The sequence below is a fragment of the Salvelinus alpinus genome, chromosome 16 (genome assembly GCF_045679555.1).
Source record: "Salvelinus alpinus chromosome 16, SLU_Salpinus.1, whole genome shotgun sequence".
Taxonomy (NCBI): Eukaryota; Metazoa; Chordata; class Actinopteri; order Salmoniformes; family Salmonidae; genus Salvelinus; species Salvelinus alpinus.
The window spans coordinates 44060430-44084746 of record NC_092101.1 but is presented as its reverse complement, the minus strand read 5'-3'; the positions used below and the strand labels follow the sequence as shown (position 1 = coordinate 44084746).

Here is a 24317-nt window from a genome sequence, read left to right as displayed (position 1 = left end):
TTATCCCTCCCCTCCAGAGCTCCTGGGGCTCTTCGCGCCGCAGGGTCCAAGGGGTTGGTTAAGGTTGCCAGAGATTCGTTAAAAAGCCTTAATCAGTGGGTTTTGGGTGGTGGGGATGTTGTTGGTGTGGTTGTGTGCTGCTGAAAGGGGAGGGTAGAGCTCGAGGAGGACGGGAGCGTAGCGAGGGGGTCTGTGAAACGTCAGAAACAGCACACAAGCATCGCCACGTAATTACGGACTCCTATTATGGTCCATCTACCCTCCCAGGAGTCTCAGAGTTTCATTTACTCCCCGACTGGTTCAGGCAGCATCCGCAGCGTGCCAGCGTGCGCCTCATTTGAAGTGCCAGAGCAAGAGAGAAGCAGAGACTGAGCGAAGCAGAGAGAGAGAACGAAGGGAAAGCAAGAGTGAGTCGACTGATTCTCACTGAGAAAAAGCAATAGTTTCAAGAAAGGTGCCTTAGCCATTGCAGTGTCAGTTTCCCAGTGCGTTCAGCCCTGAGCTGAGCCAGCTTTACGCACACACGAGCGCATCTGTTCGGCATCAGTAAAGCTCAGTCAGTTGCGACCGTGAGTCAACAGGAGTGGGAAGTGGGGAGGACTTTTTATTAAGAGGACTTCTTGAAAACCCAGATGCAGGACGCTGTGATTTTATATGGAGACTCTATTTGTTGTTTATGCGCGTGTATGGATGGACCGGATGCGTAGAGATTTGTGATCGAGGGAAAACAAACAAGGGGAAACGCTTTTTTCTTCTATCTGTAGAAGTTTGGTTTACCGCCACTGCTGCGTCTGGATGTGAGCAGCAACTGTGCTTTGCTTGGAAAACTGAGGTTTCTCCGGCTGGTTTGTAGGCGCTGTTCCTGTTCGTGCGTTCTATGTGCAAGGATACATTTGGCTCGCTTATTATTATTGCTCAGTTTTTTTCTACTGTATCCTATTTGCGTCATGACTTCTAGCTATGCACATGTAAGGGACAGGCAAGCAACGATATCAAATCGCTTGGAGAGTCCGATTACATCGAATCTGGAAAACCTTCAAGCCAAAAAGAACTTCTCCGTGAGCCACCTGTTGGATCTGGAGGAGGCCAGGGAAATGGTTGGGACACAGGCGGACGAGAGTGTCGGTGAGGCAGGGAGGAATATGCTGGAGTCCCCGGGGCTGACCAGTGGGAGTGACACCACCCAGCAGGAGAGTAAGTAAGAAGTGTACTCTAAGTGCAGCCTATACACTCGGGACTGATTAACACCTTAACGCAGAAATTGATTATTAGGCTACATTAGCAAATGCAGGCTAGGTCTATATTGTGTAAACTATAGGAACCCATGTTGTTAATAATTCGCAGAATAATCCGTATGATTTGAGGTTTGAACCCATTTTGGTGTGCGCCATCGGTAATTTGAGTGGGCCTCTTTGGAGAAGAGTTGCAGTGTACAGTGTGAACAAATACCGTACAGAATTATGAACACAATACTGCAAGCTACTGTCATTTATTTTCATTAAGTCTTGCACAGTCTTTTCCCGTCGATATATAGAGTCCTTCGTGACTCGTGGTAATATATCATTTCTGACGACTACACTGAAAACGACCATTCATTTACCATTAACACTTTGACGTCAACGAAGTATGGCGATGTTGGTGGATATGGTCAACAAAATAAATATTATGGGAAAGTCAAGCTTTACAATAATAAATCAAAACAAACACTACTATGGAGGCGTCCACAACTGCCTTGATGATTTAGATGGGTCAGGAGGATAGCCTGAAATGTGGTTTGTCTATCATTATTATTTGTAAATGTGATAGAGGAGACTGAAGTCCATTTGGATACACCCCATTAAAAGCAAAAGAACACCGCGGGTTTTCCCCATTCAGCCATACTGTTGAGAGAGTCAATGAACCCGTCAGGTACCGGGTGATACGCCCTCCTATCCAGAGTCATTTGGAGAGGTTGACAGAAACGTTAGGGTTTAATGAGTGTTATTGTTATTTTACGGCTAAATCGGACCTCGAGGAGAGGTATGTGAGAAACGTGAGTAAGGGGAAAGGCGCAAGTTGATGTCGTTAATTCACAGTTATTTCGCTTGTCAAACAACTTCAGAATATTTCTACATAATAATTTGTCATAATTATCGGATGTGTCCTGTTGACATGGCTGTGACAATTACGGGATCAAATAACACAACGTCATTAGATCTGCTTGTCAAGAATAATTATGTTCCGTAATTAATCATGTTGGGATGTTTGTGTAATGTTTGGTATTCGTAAACACATTTAGGCCTATAGAAAACAAGCAATTAACTTGTAATATTAGGAGGAACACATAGCTTGGACAATTAACATCATGCATAGCCCATAAATCATCGTGGTGAATTTTCTTACTTTTAAAATATATTATCAACAATTTCACACGAGCTTTAACTAATTCCCATAAACATTTTTTGTTCATGGAGTTAGATCGCAGTAGGCTCTAGACTACTATAATTTGGTTAAGGCCTAAATCATCATGATTATAGGCATCCGTTGAAATTGAATGGTTTTCACCCCGTTTACCACATAAAAGGTTTCTTCTGTGGTTCGATCAGCCTCCAGTAAAGCATCACTCTATTTGTCAGTATGCAAACAACAACGGCACCTTTGGCCCAATGTTTTCAGCTCAGATGATTATATTTCTTAGACCTTCACATAATGACATGCTTTTAATGTATTCTTTTAGCAGGGACAAACAACATACATACTGGGAAAAACGGGTTGAATAATCGTTGTTTCCATATCATAAAAAATTTATAATAATTGATGACGTGGAAAACAGTTTGGATTTGCAAAAGTCATCAATGTAAGGCATTTTAGTTTTTTTTACCCAACCTGCAACCTAAATCCAATGACATAGTGACATTGTTGGTTGATTTCACATTGAATTCACGTTAGTTGACAACTCAACCAAATGTAAATCAAAACTAGACGTTGAACTGACATTTGTGCCCAGTGGGTATTTTCCTCGTGCAAAACTATCTTATCGATTTTCAGTTCATGTTTAAATTAGTAATTTCGAAACTTACACATTATCCCTTTTGGCAACGAATAAACATCAGCAAAATTTGATAGAAACAAATAGCCTATATCGATTATATTATTTTGGTAATCGTTGTATTGTAAAAATGTGTATTTTTTTTATGCACAATTATTTAGCCTAATAATTATTTTTGAACCCCATTTCTCACGCCCATTACGCTATGATACATACATGTAATTGATATGAATAACATAATAACAGAAATAGCCTTTAAGTCCTTTAATATCGTCTGCTGCTACGCTTGACTTGGCAGTTGTTCTTTTATCATTAGTTTACAACAAGATACCCTATTAAAATGAGTGCAATTGCAACTTTACAGCATTCACAATTGGTTTCAGATTAATATAAATTATTAGCATAACATAATACATGTATTTTATACATTCTAGTTTCAAACTTTTTTTACACAGTCGTTAATGGTATAATTAAGATACGCCCCTTATAGCCCTGGAATTGTGTTCCCAATGTCGACTGTGTTCCCAATGTCGACTGTGTTCCCAATGTCGACTGTGTTCCCAATGTCGACTGTGTTCCCAATGTCGACTGTGTTCCCAATGTCGACTGTGTTCCCAATGTCGACTGTATTCCCAATGTCGACTGTGTTCCCAATGTCGACTGTGTTCCCAATGTCGACTGTGTTCCCAATGTCGACTGTGTTCCCAATGTCGACTGTATTCCCAATCCCAATGTCGACTGTGTTCCCAATGTCAACTGTGTTCCCAATGTCGACTGTGTTCCCAATGTCGACTGTGTTCCCAATGTCGACTGTGTTCCCAATGTCGACTGTATTCCCAATGTCGACTGTGTTCCCAATGTCGACTGTGTTCCCAATGTCAACTGTGTTCCCAATGTCGACTGTGTTCCCAATGTCGACTGTGTTCCCAATGTCGACTGTGTTCCCAATGTCGACTGTGTTCCCAATGTCGACTGTGTTCCCAATGTCGACTGTATTCCCAATGTCGACTGTGTTCCCAATGTCGACTGTGTTCCCAATGTCAACTGTGTTCCCAATGTCGACTGTGTTCCCAATGTCGACTGTGTTCCCAATGTCGACTGTGTTCCCAATGTCGACTGTGTTCCCAATGTCGACTGTGTTCCCAATGTCAACTGTGTTCCCAATGTCGACTGTATTCCCAATGTCGACTGTGTTCCCAATGTCGACTGTGTTCCCAATGTCGACTGTGCGCAATTTGTTTCAGTATTATTAGTCTGTCCGGGTGTATTCCTGATATAAAACCTACATATTTAAAACGTTGAAATGGACAAGATAGTGATTTAAAATGTTATTTTAAGCCTGCCCTAGCATATAAATGTTGGGGCCTTCTTGAGTCTTCCAAACGTTCGACCACAAGGCCAACCACAGCAGTAGGAGACAGAAAATGTGATTGGTAAAATAAAGAGAAACATGAAGTTCAATATATACTCCATTCTATGTTGCCTTGCTATAAAAAAATGAACTTACTAAGAGAATAGGCCTTTTAATATATACTTTAGGGCGGTTGGTCAGTGCATTCATCATGGTTTTCCATTGAAGAATGGGTAAAAGATGACAACATTGTGGGAACTTACTGAGAACTGTAAATGGTTGTTCTTCCGCGTGAAATTGTGCAACTATCCCCCAAAAGAGACTTGTAGGCTTAATTTGTATTCACACATTCGCCCACTGTAGCAACAGTAGGAATGATACCATTCTCAATACAATAAGGTCATAGAAGAGGTAATACATCCTCTGAGGAGAGAAATAAAGCCTACATAGTTAGTGATTGACAAGAAAAGTCTTCTCACTCTCTCTTGCTCTCTCTCCCTCCCCCCTCTCTCTTCCTCTTTCTCTCTCTCTCTCTCTCTCTCTCTCTCTCTCTCTCTCTCTCTCTCTCTCTCTCTCTCTCTCTCTCTCTCTCTCTCTCTCTCTCTCTCTCTCTCTCTCTCTCTCTCTCTCTCTCCCTCTCCCTCTCTCTCTCTCTCTCTCTCCCTCCCTCCCTCCCCCCTCTCTCTCTCTCTCTCTCTCTCTCTCTCTCTCTCTCTCTCTCTCTCTCTCTCTCTCTCTCTCTCTCTCTCTCTCTCTCTCTCTCTCTCTCTCTCTCTCTCTATCTCTCTCTCTCTCTCTCTCTCTCTCTCTCTCTCTCTCTCTCTCTCTCTCTCTCTCTCTCTCTCTCTCTCTCTCTCTCTCTCTCTCCCTCTCTCTCTCTCCCTCCCCCCTCTCTCTTCCTCTCTCTCTCTCTCTCTCTCTCTCTCCCCTCTCTCTCTCGCTTTCCCTCTCAATTCAATTCAATTCAATTCAAAGGGCCTTATTGGCATGGGAAACATGTTAACATTGCCAAAGCAAGTGGACTAGATAATAAACAAAAGTGAAATAAACTATAAAAAATGAACAGAAAACATTACACTCACAAAAGTTTCAAAGGAATAGAGACATTTCAAATGTCATATTATGGCTCTATACAGTGTTGTAACGATGTCTCTCTCTTTCCCTCTCTCTCTCTCTTTCTCCCCCCCTCTATCTTTCCCTCTTTCTCTCATTACGTTACATGATGACAACAAACTGGGTTGTAGAAACAGTCCACAGTGAACACACTTGAGAAAATATAACATATATCTCTATCGTAGTATGTTTATCTGTGTGAACCTGCATGCGTATAAATGGGATAAACAAATGTAGGATATAAAAATACTTATTGGGAGCAGACAGCCAACAGTGAGTGGACGTTTACTGTTTCTATTAGATCACAGATTATATTCTACAGTTAGTCTGTGCGAAGTGGGATTTCCTTTCATTATTTCCTCCGTCTGACCATGATGTTGTTGTGTTGTAGACGAGCAGCTGAACGCGGAGGAGAAGAAGAAGAGGAAACAGAGGAGGAACAGGACTACGTTCAACAGCAGCCAGCTGCAGGCTCTGGAGAGGGTGTTTGAGAGGACACACTACCCCGACGCCTTCGTCAGAGAGGACCTGGCACGCAGGGTCAACCTCACAGAGGCACGGGTGCAGGTAGGATCACAGTCTGCCATTTAGCAGACGCTTTTATCCGAAGCATACATTTTTAGTTTGGGTGGCCTCATCGGCTCTACCAACTGAGCCACAGAGGACCACGACCTCCCAGTCGTTAGCATACTGTAATCCTAATAGCCCCAGCCAGGTGATCCTAATAAGTGATCCTCAGGCTCCCACGTTCTTGTGTTATCTCATCATAAAGAGGACTCCACAGCATAATCCTAAAAAGTGATCCTCAGGCTCCCACGTTCTTGTGTTATCTCATCATAAAGAGGACTCCACAGCACAATCCTAATAAGTGATCCTCAGGCTCCCACGTTCTTGTGTTATCTCATCATAAAGAGGACTCCACAGCACAATCCTAATAAGTGATCCTCAGGCTCCCACGTTCTTGTGTTATCTCATCATAAAGAGGACTCCACAGCACAATCCTAATAAGTGATCCTCAGGCTCCCACGTTCTTGTGTTATCTCATCATAAAGAGGACTCCACAGCACAATCCTAATAAGTGATCCTCAGGCTCCCACATTCTTGTGTTATCTCATCATAAAGAGGACTCCACAGCACAATCCTAATAAGTGATCCTCAGGCTCCCACATTCTTGTGTTATCTCATCATAAAGAGGACTCCACAGCACAATCCTAATAAGTGATCCTCAGGCTCCCACGTTCTTGTGTCCTCTCATCATGGAAACTATTAGGACCCAAGGACCTTGCAGGCTATTTCGCTAAATCAGACAAATGTATGATATTTATTAAAAACATTGGGTAGATCTTGATGGCACAGTTGTGTATGTGTGGGTGCGTGTGTGTGAGAGAGAGAGAGAGATGGAGAAAGAGAGAGAAAGGGAGAGACTGAACAAGAGAGAGAAGGAGAGAGAGCGAACATCTGCGATTAATTCGTACCAGAGCGGGATGCAGAAATCCTTTGATAAAAGAGACTTTGGGCTCATTCCTGAGGCGCTGCGTAAGCTGTGCCTCCCGAGCCTCGGCGCTCCCAAAACGTTTAATAATGGATTTGATTTCAGAGTGAGGAACGGCATTATTAGTTCCCCAGTCAGGCCCTTGATCTGCTAACAAAGGAGGCATGTGGTGTGTGTGTGTGTGTGTGTGTGTGTGTGTGTGTGTGTGTGTGTGTGTGTGTGTGTGTGTGTGTGTGTGTGTGTGTGTGTGTGTGTGTGTGTGTGTGTGTGTGTGTGTGTGTGTGTGTGTGTTTGTGTGTGGTTGAGTATCGAAGACTCGATCCTGAAGGGATAGTATTTGATCATCACGGCGTGCTGAGAGATACGGCTCAGTGTTACAGTATCTATTAGATATAAACAAAGGTTTTAAAAAATTGGCTTTTAAAACATGCATATTAATCCTTTTTTACACATTGTAAAATGTAAAACATGAATCTCATGGAGAAGTAGTTGATATCATTAAATTCAGGAGTTACATATGATATAAGTTCTGAAATATAAAGATGTGAATAACACTTTACATAGAGATATAGTGTAAAGGATTTATATCGGTATTAAAAGTAATTTATAAACTGTAGCTAAATTAAACGTCTATAATTACTGTCATTATCAATTGGACTGCTTTTATTTGAGGGACTACTGTACATGAGTTATTTTATTTGAGGGACTACTGTACATGAGTTATTTTATTTGAGGGACTACTGTACATGAGTTATTTTATTTGAGGGACTACTGTACATGAGTTATTTTATTTGAGGGACTACTGTACATGAGTTATTTTATTTGAGGGACTACTGTACATGAGTTATTTTATTTGAGGGACTACTGTACATCAGTTATTTTATTTGAGGGACTACTGTACATGAGTTATTTTATTTGAGGGACTACTGTACATGAGTTATTTTATTTGAGCTCATTTGTATGTCTTTTTCCCAGGTGTGGTTTCAGAATAGAAGAGCAAAGTTTCGTCGGAACGAGCGCGCCATGTTGGCCAGCAAGAACGCCTCGCTCCTCAAGTCCTACTCCGGGGACGTCACGGCCGTGGAGCAGCCCATCGTACCCCGTCCGGCCCCCCGCCCAAATGACTACCTATCCTGGGGCAGTGCCTCTCCTTACAGGTAGACCCCCCCCCTTCCTATCATTGTCATAGCTCTACCCCTTTCACCAAAAACACAAATCCAACCGCTCTTTCCTTCAGACCCCAGGTTCCTGCAATAACCACACTTTAACCCCACCACCCCTTCCGTAATGACACTTCCAGCCCCCTCTCCTCTCACTAACACCCCACTACCCCTAACCTCCAACCCCCTCTCCCCTCACTAACACCCCACCACCTCTAACCTCCAACCCCCTCTCCTCTCACTAACACCCCACCACCCCTAACCTCCAACCCCCTCTCCTCTCACTAACACCCCACCACCCCTAACCTCCAACCCCCTCTCCCCTCACTAACACCCCACCACCCCTAACCTCCAGCCCCCTCTCCCCTCACTAACACCCCACCACCTCTAACCTCCAACCCCCTCTCCCCTCACTAACACCCCACCACCCCTAACCTCCAACCCCCTCTCCCCTCACTAACACCCCACCACCCCTAACCTCCAACCCCCTCTCCCCTCACTAACACCCCACCACCCCTAACCTCCAACCCCCTCTCCCCTCACTAACACCCCACCACCTCTAACCTCCAACCCCCTCTCCCCTCACTAACACCCCACCACCCCTAACCTCCAGCCCCCTCTCCCCTCACTAACACCCCACCACCTCTAACCTCCAACCCCCTCTCCCCTCACTAACACCCCACCACCCCTAACCTCCAACCCCCTCTCCCCTCACTAACACCCCACCACCCCTAACCTCCAACCCCCTCTCCCCTCACTAACACCCCACCACCCCTAACCTCCAACCCCCTCTCCCCTCACTAACACCCCACCACCTCTAACCTCCAACCCCCTCTCCCCTCTCCCCTCACTAACACCCCACCACCCCTAACCTCCAACCCCCTCTCCCCTCACTAACACCCCACCACCCCTAACCTCCAACCCCCTCTCCCCTCACTAACACCCCACCACCCCTAACCTCCAACCCCCTCTACCCTCACTAACACCCCACCACCTCTAACCTCCAACCCCCTCTACCCTCACTAACACCCCACCACCTCTAACCTCCAACCCCCTCTCCCCTCACTAACACCCCACCACCCCTAACCTCCAACCCCCTCTCCCCTCACTAACACCCCACCACCCCTAACCTCCAACCCCCTCTCCTCTCACTAACACCCCACCACCCCTAACCTCCAACCCCCTCTCCCCTCACTAACACCCCACCACCCCTAACCTCCAACCCCCTCTCCCCTCACTAACACCCCACCACCCCTAACCTCCAACCCCCTCTCCCCTCACTAACACCCCACCACCCCTAACCTCCAACCCCCTCTACCCTCACTAACACCCCACCACCCCTAACCTCCAACCCCCTCTACCCTCACTAACACCCCACCACCCCTAACCTCCAACCCCCTCTCCCCTCACTAACACCCCACCCCCCCTAACCTCCAACCCCCTCTCCCCTCACTAACACCCCACCACCCCTAACCTCCAACCCCCTCTCCCCTCACTAACACCCCACCACCCCTAACCTCCAACCCCCTCTCCCCTCACTAACACCCCACCACCCCACCACCCCTAACCTTCAACCCCCTCTCCCCTCACTAACACCCCACCACCCCTAACCTCCAACCCCCTCTACCCTCACTAACACCCCACCACCCCTAACCTCCAACCCCCTCTACCCTCACTAACACCCCACCACCCCTAACCTCCAACCCCCTCTACCCTCACTAACACCCCACCACCCCTAACCTCCAACCCCCTCTCCCCTCACTAACACCCCACCACCCCTAACCTCCAACCCCCTCTCCCCTCACTAACACCCCACCACCCCTAACCTCCAACCCCCTCTCCCCTCACTAACACCCCACCACCCCTAACCTCCAACCCCCTCTCCCCTCACTAACACCCCACCACCCCTAACCTCCAACCCCCTCTACCCTCACTAACACCCCACCACCCCTAACCTCCAACCCCCTCTCCCCTCACTAACACTCCACCACCCCACCACCCCTAACCTCCAACCCCCTCTCCCCTCACTAACACCCCACCACCCCTAACCTCCAACCCCCTCTCCCCTCACTAACACCCCACCACCCCTAATCTCCAACCCCCTCTACCCTCACTAACACCCCACCACCCCTACCCTCCAGCCCCCTCTCCCCTCACTAACACCCCACCACCCCTAACCTCCAACCCCCTCTCCCCTCACTAACACCCCACCACCTCTAACCTCCAACCCCCTCTCCCCTCACTAACACCCCACCACCCCTAACCTCCAACCCCCTCTCCCCTCACTAACACCCCACCACCTCTAACCTCCAACCCCCTCTCCCCTCACTAACACCCCACCACCCCTAACCTCCAACCCCCTCTACCCTCACTAACACCCCACCACCCCTAACCTCCAACCCCCTCTACCCTCACTAACACCCCACCACCCCTAACCTCCAGCCCCCTCTCCCCTCACTAACACCCCACCACCTCTAACCTCCAACCCCCTCTCCCCTCACTAACACCCCACCACCCCTACCCTCCAACCCCCTCTCCTCTCACTAACACCCCACCACCCCTAACCTCCAACCCCCTCTCCCCTCACTAACACCCGACCACCCCACCACCTCTAACCTCCAACCCCCTCTCCCCTCACTAACACCCCACCACCCCTAATCTCCAACCCCCTCTACCCTCACTAACACCCCACCACCCCTAACCTCCAACCCCCTCTCCCCTCACTAACACCCCACCACCCCTAACCTCCAACCCCCTCTCCCCTCACTAACACCCCACCACCCCTAATCTCCAACCCCCTCTACCCTCACTAACACCCCACCACCCCTAACCTCCAGCCCCCTCTCCTCTCACTAACACCCCACCACCTCTAACCTCCAACCCCCTCTCCCCTCACTAACACCCCACCACCCCTAACCTCCAACCCCCTCTCCTCTCACTAACACCCCACCACCCCTAACCTCCAACCCCCTCTACCCTCACTAACACCCCACCACTACTTCCTCCTCCTTTCTTACCTGCATACACCGCATATTGACACTAACCCTTCCAGATCTCTCTTTTGGTCCGCCTGGATCCAATGAAACAGTCACTGTATTCGACCTTGGCTTTGATTAACAATAGTCAGGTTTAGCCAATAGTGTGTTTCTTTTTGGAGATTTGTGTTACAAGTAACAGTAGAAAAACCTGGCCCTATTTGTCATAGTTTTAGTGGTTAAATCCAGTCAGGCCTATACTTTCCTCTCCATCTCTCAGTTTTTCTTATACCCATCACAAACTAATATTCTAAAAACACAGTGCATGAATGTTTTGTATAATCTATGGTGGCACAATATAGATTGAGTCCTATTTCTAGAACTACAGAGTATCTGTAAACAGGTCAGTCTTTCTCTCTTTTCATTCCTTTTCTCCATTCTCCTTAACACGAGGGAGGAATGAGAGATCCAATGGCCCTCGTGATGAGGTGATAATCTGAAAACAAACCGTATTAAATCCACTGTTGATCCCTGTGACCTTCTCTGTCATACAATACCAAATAATGAACACTAGAGCAACAGCAGGCTCTACTGGGCAGGATTTTTTGTGCCTCTGGTTACATTGGTTGTGATTTACAGTGACCCCCCCCCCCATGAAACTAAGTATAACATTTCTGGCCTGGTCGCTATGGCCAAAGGCTCCATTCTCCAATTGTATCTCAGCATGGAGCTTGCAACGCCAAGGTTGTGGGTTTGAATCCCACGGGGGACAAATAATAAAATGTAGGCACTCACTATTGTAAGTTGCTCTGGATAAGAGCGTCTGCTAAATGACTAAATTGGGATGGCTTTCTGGCCTGGCTGTACTCACTATAGTGGATAGTCACATGACCAGAAGTAATGCCAGTGAATAATATCACACTAATGTGGTGCTAACACATACATCACCATTTATATATTCTTATTAAGCTGGTACCCAATGCCGGAGGGAGTGCCAATGCGAGTGCCACAGAAAATGCTGCCCTCACAAAGCAAGTACTCTTTCACTTTACTACATGTGGTTCCTTATTTTTTTATTTTTTGGCTTGATGTGTCTTGGTATTTTCCAAAGTAAGTGAAAACAAATGAATTATTCAGTCATCATTAAAAAGACTGCCAAAATCTTGACTTTTACAGCAATGAACAATTAAACACATTTTATGTTTTTCCTCATGATGAGCTCTGTGATGTTAATATCGATGCTTTTCTAGTTGAACTCACATTGTCATGTTGGCTCCATCGCCGCTGGTTACAGTTCTATCTGACCTTTGCCCTCTGTACCGTTCTCTCCTCCAGTGCCATGGCAACCTACCCCCCCACATGCTCCAACCCCAATACATCCCAGGGAATGAACATGGCTAACAGTATCGCCAACCTGCGGCTCAAAGCCAAGGAGTACAGCTTGAACCACGTGCCCACGGTCAACTGAGGAGAGAGGGGGGAGAGAGAGGCTTCACGGTGGGGCTGGGGTCTCTCTCTCTCTCTCTCACGTCTGTCCCAAACAGACAGACAGTAAGACCCCTGCTTGGCCCCCACAGGGATGATTAAGATCTGCCCTCCATTTTAGCTTGAAGTCTCCTCTCGTTCCGGAGCTATAGCGATGGACCTGCTTCCTATACTGTCCGCAAACCTGAAGCATCTGATGAGAAAGCAAGCGACGTGGGGGAATCATGAGAGGCTGTTTCTGTGAGCCGCATCTCTCCTATCCTGAGCATCGCTGAACTGTCGCTGTCTGTACTAACCAATTAAACAAAAGAGATCAACCAATTAAACCAAAGACATCAACCAATTAAACCAAAGACATCTAGACTGGGACTGGATGCTGTAGCAAATGACTGTTTTTATTCTTTCTTACAATTTGGTTTTGACTGAATGAAAGGCTAGTCTCCAAAGATATGGAAACCCTGACAGAATAAATCTGTCTGTCAGGCTGTCAGTGTCCATCTCTAGTTTTATTCACGGTCAAGACCACAGTGCCTTCCTTGGGGTGAGGAGGAGACACCAGGATGGACGACTTTTCAAATGGAGTTCCCTGTATTTTTATTATAGAACGTTCAATAGGATTATAACAGCAGAATGGGATGAGTAACTTCCTGATCAACAACAACAACATCAACAAGGACTTATCCTTGGGAGGTTACAAACATTTATACGTTTTCATATTTTTTTTCTTCTCACATTTCTTTCCATTTTATTCCACTGACAAGCAACCATTTTTTCCCGACGCATTTTGATTCATATAATGCCATGGTACACTATACAGGAAAGGCTAATGTAACCTATTTCTGAATCCAAGACCGTAGTTTTGCTTAATCTTTGTATGATATCCTTTATTTGTAACAGATAATCATGTATATTAATAAACTCAAGCAAAGTAATGCCACTGTGTCAGACTTACACGGTTGAAAGCTATTTGAGGGTTGCACTATCCAGCCACAATATCTACATGAGATTTAAACTATTTAAATAGAAAGATGTGGAGGCCGCTTTTAGAATGTCTAGAATTTTAGAATATTTTGAATTTTAGAATATTGCCAGTTATTTTTAGAATACAATGTTTTATGAGCTGTTGACCAAAGGGAATCATATCAAATGTAATTTACGAAAGATCAATCAGGAAGGCCGGTGTGAATGCTTGTTTAACTTCATCCAGGAAGCATAACATAATTCACTCTGTTTCCTATTCTAGGGGCCTAATGGGAATGAATACACACGTATCATCATCAGCATAGCGTCTCGTTTCTCCTCTTTCCTATTAGCCACGTGCAGAATGACATTCACCTATTGACCCTATAGCCTATAAGCACGGCACCGTTATGCACATTCCTCACGCTTGATGTTTAACCTATGGGCTCACTTTTGCAATTATCACCTTCCTCTTTCTCAACCAATGGGGCGTAAGTCTTGGGATGTATTTCTATGTCAACGTATCTTCTCTCACTTGCTGTTTTTCAGCAACAGTTTTCAACAACCATTCAACCTCCCCACCACCACCAGCTATAATACCCTTAAGGCTTAAGGCTCGTCATTGGAACTCCTTTACCCCAGCGCGGGGGGGGGGTTTGATGCCAGGCCAGCAGTCCCGCATAGAGCTACCTGCCATCACATCTGGCTCTAAGGATCTTCCCTCGGAGATGAGACCATTCTCCAAACTATTGAATAAAATGTGATATTGCGTTCAGTCTCTGTGGTTCATTCAGTTAAGCCTGTACTTGATTTAACTGTTTCTACGGTGACTTGGATCTTGCTATGGCTCAAGACTTCTACTAAATAAAAAGGAACAATCAGAATTAAAATAGTGTGCTCCTAAGGAGGCCATATCCATAGATATCCATACTGTAAAATAACCATGACACCAAGTGCCATTTTTCCATTCTGCAACTGCAACAGAGGCCATTTCAAACATTGGATTTGTTTAAAAAAATCAAATAATTGGTGACCATTTGGAGAGAAAATGGCTTTTGAAAGTTGTGCATGTCCACTTAAAAGTGTTTTATAACCCAGGGACAGACTTCTTCAGAATAACGCTACTCTCCAAACCTCAAGCTGTCCACGATCTGCTGATTACCACAAACAAAAATATTACATCTTTAAAAAGCAGATATTTACGAGGAGGGAAATCCTCTCTCTAAAACTGTGGGCACAGTGGCCTCTTTGTGCTCAGCGGTTGTCAGAGAGAGGTGTTTCTACTCACTGGCCCTTCATAACCTGTCGTAAACAAACACTAGTTGACTTAACTTGACGCTGAATATCCTGCCATAAAACTGCTGGTGTTTGACATCTCTGCAGCGCAATCCAATGTACAGCTTCTCATCCCTACACCTTGTTGTGTATGAGAAAGGGACTATTTTAAGACAGTGTTAGGGCTTGTTTTTGACCACATTGGTTTGTGACGGCATTGGTCACTGTGGAGGTTTGCTGTATGGCAGTCTATATGGGATAGTACTAGGTACCAGGGGTGCGTGGCCATTGCAGGTCCGCACAGCACAGTGGCGCCCTGGCTCACCTTTCACGGCCAGGCCAGACTGACCTGAAGTGATTCCAGATGTACAGCCTCTCTGACCCCCTCCCCCCTGTACCCCTCCTCACCCCTCTAACCCTCGCCCCCCTGTACCCCTCCTCGCCCCTTGTCCTCCGCACCCCTCGCCCCAGGCCCTGGCCACTCCATCAGGCCTGACAGGGTCCCTTCAGACGGGCGTCTCTCTCTCCACCCGCACAGATGACATGCAAGCAGCTACCCCCCTCCTCCCCCTTCACTCCCCCCCCAGCTCCACATCTGGAGCCCATTACAGAGGAGACAGTCAGAGAGAGGGGGGGGGTCTGTGTACATGTGTGTATGGTGCGTGTGTGTGAGTGTGAGAGACAGATATAGAGAAAGAGAGAAAGAGAGAGAGAGGGAGTGAGAGGGGGGATGATAGAGAGAGAGAAAGAGAGAAAGAGAGAGGGAATGAGAAAGGGGATGAGAGAGAGAGAGAACCATCAACTTCAACCTCCATACATCTACTCTGTATCTACCTTTCCTTCCTTACATTATTCATCCCTCTCTTTTCTGTCCTTCTCCATCTTCTTCCCTTTGTTTCTCTTCCCAGGGACTTCCCACGACCGCCCTGCTGTCAGTGCCACATGATCACAGATCTTATAATAGTGAGAGCTTTTGCTTTGCACAGAAAACACTCGAGCTGAAGAGGCTGAGTGAAATACTGCACAGCTGTTAACAGTGTGTGTTTCGGGTGAACAACCAAAAGAATGTTCTGTGTTGTGGAGGTTGTTATAGTAGACACATGGTTCCACACAAGGAGAGTCAAGTTGACTGAGTGGCGCAGTGGTCTAAGGCACTGCCTCTCAGTGTTAGAGGCTCCACTACAGACCCTGGTTCAATCCCGGGCTGTATCACAACTGTGATGAGGAGTCCCATAGGGTGGTCCACAATTGTCTGGGTTAGGGCAGGGTTTGGCTGGGGTAGACTGTCATTGTAAAATAAGATTTTGTTCTTCACTGACTTGCCTAGTTAAATAAAGGTTGAACTATAGGCCTACGCTCTCTTAAATACAGATGCAACAGCCATAAGATAAACAAAGCTCTGTGGCCTAGGCCTACAGTCAACTATCATCATGAACATAATCAGTCGACCTTGAAGCCATTTTCAATTGACTTCTAATGGTAGGCTACGTCACACATTTGTTTATTGGAATTTGAAAATTAGTACATTTTAAAATCACAAATAACATTCACCATGTTTGTATTTGATATCAAAGTAATTTCTGTTAGCTAGGCCTAGTGTGTAGCTTATGCATGACAACAGGAAGCTTATGTAAATGCCAGGCAACTTTCCATTTTCAGCCTAAAGATCACCCCCATGCTTTTCTCAACTCACAGAAAGCCAATTATTGTGAAATACACATTTGGGTTGTGTAGGCCCTAAACCGACTGTTGTGGCAAGGTTGGTAGGCCTGCTCAGCCCCCGAGAGGCGAGAGGCTGCCGGGAACAGACCAAAACAACAATTACGGTGACTGACATGACGTGTGTTCCGAGACATCGTCACAATATAATCACCATCAGATTTCCCTTGCGCGCAATACATATTCCCCATGCACAGCTGAACTATTTAGAGTATTTGCTGCTGAAAGGGCGTTTATGAATAGAAATTGATTGAGGGGTTTGGCTTGAGCGGCTCTGAGTGGAACACATGCGCGTGTTGGCTCAGAACATGACAGCTTTCATCATGTGTGGGAAAAGGGAGTTGGAGAGGAGAGCTCACTGCACGCAACACAGCAGCCTGTCCTCTACAACCCCAAAAATAACCAAGCAGCCTATCTTTCCTGTTTCCTTACCTTCCTTACCCGTAGGTCTATATAACAGTTTTTGGTTTATGAATCTTTAAATTCATGTAGTAAAAATTGACCTTATAGCCTACTGTAATCTACTCCATAGGCCCTTTCCACGCCATCAGAAATGACACTGTTCCGTCAAAATGGCGCTACATTTGTTTTCGCAGTCACTAATGTTTGCTACTTGGGATTTCAAAGGTTGACCAAACCAATCCACTATCAAAGACAGTGACCACAATTTGATATTACATTCCCATTTTCTGATTGGCCGATGGAAGAACTGAATCATGTAGCCTAATCATAGGATTGTTTCTGATTAAAGCTAGAAAGTCCTACGATACAAGCCTGGTCCTTACCCATCTAGCATTCAGAGTTGTTTTCCGTGATAAAGGCCTTTTGAAGATAGTCTACACCTTGGGAAATGGCACCTAACCAACCACTCTACTCAACAACATGTAAATGGACGAACTACGGGACTAGAATGTTTGTGATGGTCATCAAGAAGCTACAAGAAAGTGTGACTAGCCTGCTCGGACCCAACAGGTAAATACAGACATAGGCAGGTGCAGACTGGGACCAGAAATCGGCCCTGGCATTTCTAACACCATCCCATTTTTTCCCTTGAGGCACCCTGTTATTAGCCAGATAATGATCATTTTACAAACAAAAAAACAAGTTAGACGGTCCCACTTGGCAAAAAAATGAACCAGCCCTCCAGATGGCCAGTCTGCACATGAACATAGGCATACAATGGGAGCTAACCTGCCTGAACGACTCTTCATCAAATAACCAGCTCTCTTCCTCCCTCTGCTGGCTGCTGTCTCTCCATGCAGTAATGTCACTGGGTCAGGACCGGCCACTGACCAGTCAACCTCATTCACATATAACATGTTGCTATAGTAGCCTACATTAATGCTGTTATAGTAGGCTACATACATGTTGTTATGTCAGGCTGCATACATGTTGTAGGCTATATATGTTGCATGTTGCAGGCTATATGTTGCAGGCTATATACATGTAGTTATAGTAGGCTACATACATGTTGTTATGGTAGGCTACATACATGTTGTTATGCCAGGCTGCATACATGTTGTAGGCTATATATGTTGCATGTTGCAGGCTATATGTTGCAGGCTATATACATGTTGTTATAGTAGGCTACATACATGTTATTATATCAGGCTGCATACATGTTATTATAGTAGGCTACATACATGTTGTTATAGTAGGCTACATACATGTTGTTATATCAGGCTGCATACATGTTGTTATAGTAGGCTACATACATGTTGTAATATCAGGCTACATACATGTTGTTATAGTAGGCTACATACATGTTGTTATATCAGGCTACATACATGTTGTTATATCAGGCTGCATACATGTTGTTATAGCAGGCTACATACATGTTGTAATATCAGGCTACATACATGTTGTTATAGTAGGCTACATACATGTTGTTATATCAGGCTACATACATGTTGTTATATCAGGCTACATACATGTTGTTATATCAGGCTACATACATGTTGTTATATCAGGCTACATACATGTTGTTATAGTAGACTTCATACATGTTGTTATAGTAGACTTCATACATGTTGTTATAGCAGGCTACATACATGTTGTTATAGTAGACTTCATACATGTTGTTATAGCAGGCTACATACATGTTGTTATAGCAGGCTACATACATGTTGTTATAGCAGGCTACATACATGTTGTTATAGTAGGCTACATACATGTTGTAATATCAGGCTACATACATGTTGTTATATCAGGCTACATACATGTTGTTATAGTAGACTTCATACATGTTGTTATAGTAGACTTCATACATGTTGTTATAGCAGGCTACATACATGTTGTTATATCAGGCTACATACATGTTGTTATAGTAGACTTCATACATGTTGTTATAGCAGGCTACATACATGTTGTTATATCAGGCTGCATACATGTTGTAATATCAGGCTACATACATGTTGTTATAGTAGACTTCATACATGTTGTTATAGTAGACTTCATACATGTTGTTATAGCAGGCTACATACATGTTGTAATATCAGGCTACATACATGTTGTTATAGTAGACTTCATACATGTTGTTATAGTAGACTTCATACATGTTGTTATAGTAGACTTCATACATGTTGTTATAGCAGGCTACATACATGTTGTTATATCAGGCTGCATACATGTTGTTATAGTAGGCTACATACATGTTGTAATATCAGGCTACATACATGTTGTAATATCAGGCTACATACATGTTGTTATAGTAGACTTCATACATGTTGTTATAGTAGACTTCATACATGTTGTTATAGTAGGCTACATACATGTTGTTATAGTAGGCTACATACATGTTGTTATATCAGGCTACATACATGTTGTTATAGTAGACTTCATACATGTTGTTATAGTAGACTTCATACATGTTGTTATAGTAGGCTACATACATGTTGTAATATCGGGCTACATACATGTTGTTATATCAGGCTACATTAATGCTGTTATAGTAGGCTACATTAATACTGTTATAGTAGGCTACATACATGTTGCTATACCAGGCTACATACATGTTGTTATAGCAGGCTACATACATGTTGTTATAGTAGGCTACATACATGTTGTTATAGTAGGCTACATACATGTTGTTATGGTAGGCTACATACATGTTGCTATATCAGGCTGCATGCATGTTGTTATATCAGGCTACATACATGTTATTCTAGTAGGCTACATACATGTTGTTATAGCAGGCTACATACATGTTGTTATAGTAGGCTACATACATGTTGTTATGGTAGGCTACATACATGTTGTTATAGTAGGTTACATACATGTTGTTATAGTAGACTTCATACATGTTGTTATAGCAGGCTACATACATGTTGTTATATCAGGCTGCATACATGTTGTTATAGTAGGCTACATACATGTTGTAATATCAGGCTACATACATGTTGTAATATCAGGCTACATACATGTTGTTATAGTAGACTTCATACATGTTGTTATAGTAGACTTCATACATGTTGTTATAGTAGGCTACATACATGTTGTTATAGTAGGCTACATACATGTTGTTATATCAGGCTACATACATGTTGTTATAGTAGACTTCATACATGTTGTTATAGTAGACTTCATACATGTTGTTATAGTAGGCTACATACATGTTGTAATATCGGGCTACATACATGTTGTTATATCAGGCTACATTAATGCTGTTATAGTAGGCTACATTAATACTGTTATAGTAGGCTACATACATGTTGCTATACCAGGCTACATACATGTTGTTATAGCAGGCTACATACATGTTGTTATAGTAGGCTACATACATGTTGTTATAGTAGGCTACATACATGTTGTTATGGTAGGCTACATACATGTTGCTATATCAGGCTGCATGCATGTTGTTATATCAGGCTACATACATGTTATTCTAGTAGGCTACATACATGTTGTTATAGCAGGCTACATACATGTTGTTATAGTAGGCTACATACATGTTGTTATGGTAGGCTACATACATGTTGTTATAGTAGGTTACATACATGTTGTTATAGTAGACTTCATACATGTTGTTATAGCAGGCTACATACATGTTGTTATAGCAGGCTACATACATGTTGTTATAGTAGGCTACATACATGTTGTTATAGTAGGTTACATACATGTTGTTATAGTAGGCTACATACATGTTGTTATATCAGGCTGTATGCATGTTGTTATATCAGGCTACATACATGTTATTATAGTAGGCTACATACATGTTGTTATAGTAGGCTACATACAGTATGACTTGTTCAGATGAAGAATTGTGTAAAGGATAAGGATTAGTCAGATAGGGTTCTAACTAGTTAGTTAGATCGGGTTTGAACTAGTTAGTTAGATCGGGTTTGAACTAGTTAGTTAGATCGAGATTTAACTAGTTAGTTAGATCATCTGTGATCATCACTTTTTGTGAAACTGTCGTGGAAAATCTCATTAAAAAAGTCCAGTAGCATTAAAAACGTCTGTAGCATTAAAACGTCTGTAGCATTAAAATGTCTGTAGCATTCAAATGTCTGTAGCATTAAAATGTCTGTAGCATTCAAATGTCTGTAGCATTAAAATTTCTGTAGCATTAAAACGTCTGTAGCATTAAAATGTCTGTAGCATTAAAATGTCTGTAGTGTTAAAATGTCTGTAGTGTTAAAATGTCTGTAGTGTTAAAATGTCTGTAGTGTTAAAATGTCTGTAGTGTTAAAATGTCTGTAGTGTTAAAATGTCTGTAGTGTTAAAATGTCTGTAGTGTTAAAATGTCTGTAGTGTTAAAACGTCTGTAGTGTTAAAATGGCTGTAGTGTTAAAATGTCTGTAGTGTTAAAATGTCTGTAGTGTACAGCAGTTTATGGTTGAAGGGAAATGTTGGAGTAAGAAATGGATCTACTTTCCAACAGTCTTAAAATAGACTTATCGTCAGATCCTCCTCACGTTACTGGTTTCACGTTACAGTCTACTCCTAACCGAGGCGTGAGGAGGAGGAGATGTACATTTGGGTCTTTATTGGAGCCGTAATCTGCTCCATGCTGACCAGTTGTATCCAATCAGGATGAGAAATATTACCAGATTAGATCTTCATAGCTGTTCTGTCTTTTGACTCAGGCAGAGAGTATTTATTTGTCTTGCTTTGAAGTCAATTTTAGTTTTCAGTAATAGTTTTGGTTCTGCTGGGGTTTGTGTGTGCAGGCTCTGAAATGAGTATCATTGTCACATTGTGTGCCAGAGCAAATTCACTTTCCAAACAAGCAATTTGGATTCCACGCCTGCCATGGAAAATCTGCCTTAAATTTTCCCCTCTGATGGCTTTGCGTGCACTCTCACTCTCTTTCGCTCTATCATACACACATACGCTCACAAGTACGCACAAATGTATCACACACACACACACACACACACACACACACACACACACACACACACACACACACACACACACACACACACACACACACACACACACACACACACACACACACACACACACACACACACACACACACACACACATACCGTGTGTACATACTGTTGTAGAGAGTCTTACACTCTTTCTCTTCTTTCTCAAATGTCTTCTCCCTCTCTCTCTTTCTCTCTCTCGCTCTCTTTCTCTTTCTCTCACACACACACACACTGTTTCATCTAGCTGGCCTCCAGCAAGCAGACCCCAGAGTTTATTTTTGTCTCAATTATCCATTTAGTGTAAGTGACAGGCTCATGATGGAAGACATGCTTTTAGTATCTCTATTAAACAATGACATTTAACCTAGTTCCTGATTAGATGTTGTGAAATACGTTCTGAAATTAGCCATCCCCAACGATTCCTATCTTAATTGTTGAATGGTTAGGCTATAGGTCCATTTACTGGACATTTGCTTGAATGTTGCATCCTGAACTAACTACCTCTTTGTCCAGTGAGCTACTACGTTTCTGAACAATTAGGCCTATTTCTGGCCGTTGAGTTTGTGCAGGTCTGAGCCACGTTTTTAATGACATTCCATGTCCTATGTATTCACTCCCATGAGAAAGTGTGTGAGTTATTTACATGTTAGATTAACAAGATTCCTTGATTCACCTTGCGCTAAAGGTGTGGTCCTATGCATTGAATATATGGCCTCAAATAAAAGCATTTTTACATAGAATTGGCTGCAAAGCATATTTAAAATGTACAGTCAAGTTTAATGTTGTTTACTCATTCCCTATCCACTGAAGACAGCATAACCATCTGAATACAGTCCTTTGGTGCTTCATTTCTTAAAGAATGTTCATTATATATCATTTGGAGGAATATCAGTTGAAATCTCTGTGGTTCTTACAGATTCTTGTTTCCCACTGATGTCAATGGGACATTGTGTTAACTTTCCCTTCAGTCATCAGTTTGAATGTGCTTTAGGAAATTTAACTGACGCCTCCCTTGCGCGCTGGTAGAAAGAATTTCTCTTGATCTCCCAGCAGTTATGTTTCTGAGTCCGCATGTGTTATTGGGCCATCACCTCAGTGAGGTTTCAGTTCTCATGTCTACCCTGAGGACATGACTTGTCCTAGGCAGGAGAGAAGAGAGAGAGAAGAAGAAAGATGAGAAGGAGAGACTAGAAGAGAAAGATGGGGAGAGAGAGAGAGAGATACAGAGTTGTGCACCTGTAAATACCTGGAGTCAGGTGAATTTGGACCAGGATATGGAGCTCTGTTTTCTATGTAAGGTGTGTGTGTGTGTGTGTGCTGTGTGCTTGTGTCCATGTATGTGGTGAGCGACAGCCTGTTTCAGCTCTCCATGGAGTCTGTTCGTTGCTCCAAGAGGAGCAGGAAGGAATGTGATGCATTAACTGTTTGGTGAATTCTCTGCTAACCCCCAGCCACAGACCTCTGCCACATGACAGCCTCCTCACGCACGGGTCTCCACAGAAACAAGAGAACTGATAAGTAACCAAACAAATTCAAGGCTGGGGTATGTTAGGAATGGTGTAATATTTACAGCCAGGTGAAAATGTCAGACTTGTCATATAACTATTATGACAACTTCAAACAAACTGCAGGACTGATGGCAGACTCAGGGAAACGTGATGTGACGTTCACACACAGGCCTATATGTGCATGCAGTCACAGGGCAGACACACACACACACACACTAAATTCAATCCGACTGATACAGTACTTGCATAAGGGTTGATTTTGCCCAAGCCTAATAGGAGCTGGAAGTCAAGTCAGAAGTGAATACCTGAGTCAGATTATCATTAAGTAATGGGACATACCACTGGAACTACCTCCTGACTGCATGTGTTTACATCCAGAGGGATTGGCTCTGCAGCCAGGGCACTGGGCCAATGTGTGGAGCAATGCTTCCCTATTATACATGCAGGATAGTAGACATCTGGATACATCCTGAGCTCTGCTCTGGGCTGTATAATGGTTAGTCTCCTGCCACCATTGTTCATTCACAACACATTGTACACATATGTACACGACAGTAATGCTTTAAATCATTGTTCATAGGAAATATATGAAGAACCAGGAATCCCCCCCCCCCCCCCCCCATGTCTTGTCAATAGAACGGAGTGGTGCGCAATCGCTTGTGGTGCAGTTCATATGTTGGCCACCAGGTGACAGAAAAAGGATGAGAGGCCCAGACTGGAGAAACTGGGGAGTTCTGATGTCCTAAGGGCGTTGTGTGTGACCATACAGCAGCTGCCATCAACGTGTTTGTGTTGTGTCACCAGTAATCTGCTTGGGACAGAGTCGTTTGTTTAATGAGAAGGAAATTGAATCCAACACATGATGATGAA

The 24317-nt window shown here is 44.0% G+C and overlaps 1 protein-coding gene across 3 annotated transcripts; it reads left to right on the top strand.

Annotated features, from left to right (window-relative positions):
- The first annotated feature begins 334 nt into the window (after positions 1-334).
- prrx1b (paired related homeobox 1b) lies at positions 335-13536 on the top strand. Of its 3 annotated transcripts, none has more exons than XM_071346333.1 (5): positions 335-1194; positions 5884-6059; positions 7960-8141; positions 12089-12150; positions 12455-13536. In XM_071346333.1, exons 1-5 carry the CDS (start codon positions 948-950, stop codon positions 12508-12510), a joined length of 723 nt encoding a protein of 240 aa, XP_071202434.1. In that variant the 5' UTR covers positions 335-947; the 3' UTR covers positions 12511-13536. The 3 variants fall into 3 exon arrangements, with proteins under 3 accessions (XP_071202434.1, XP_071202435.1, XP_071202432.1); XM_071346334.1 differs by having other exon boundaries at positions 377-1194; positions 12089-12154; positions 12455-12733; XM_071346331.1 differs by lacking the exon at positions 12089-12150 and having other exon boundaries at positions 377-1194.
- Positions 13537-24317: the final 10781 nt, after the last annotated feature.

Coding starts and splice junctions, on each gene's coding strand:
- prrx1b (XM_071346334.1), top strand. CDS start 948: ATGACTTCTAGCTATGCACATGTAAGGGACAGGCAAGCAACGATATCA. Junction 1,195..5,883: donor TGACACCACCCAGCAGGAGA/GTAAGTAAGAAG, acceptor GTTGTGTTGTAG/ACGAGCAGCTGAACGCGGAG. Junction 12,155..12,454: donor ATGCTGCCCTCACAAAGCAA/GTACTCTTTCAC, acceptor TCTCTCCTCCAG/TGCCATGGCAACCTACCCCC.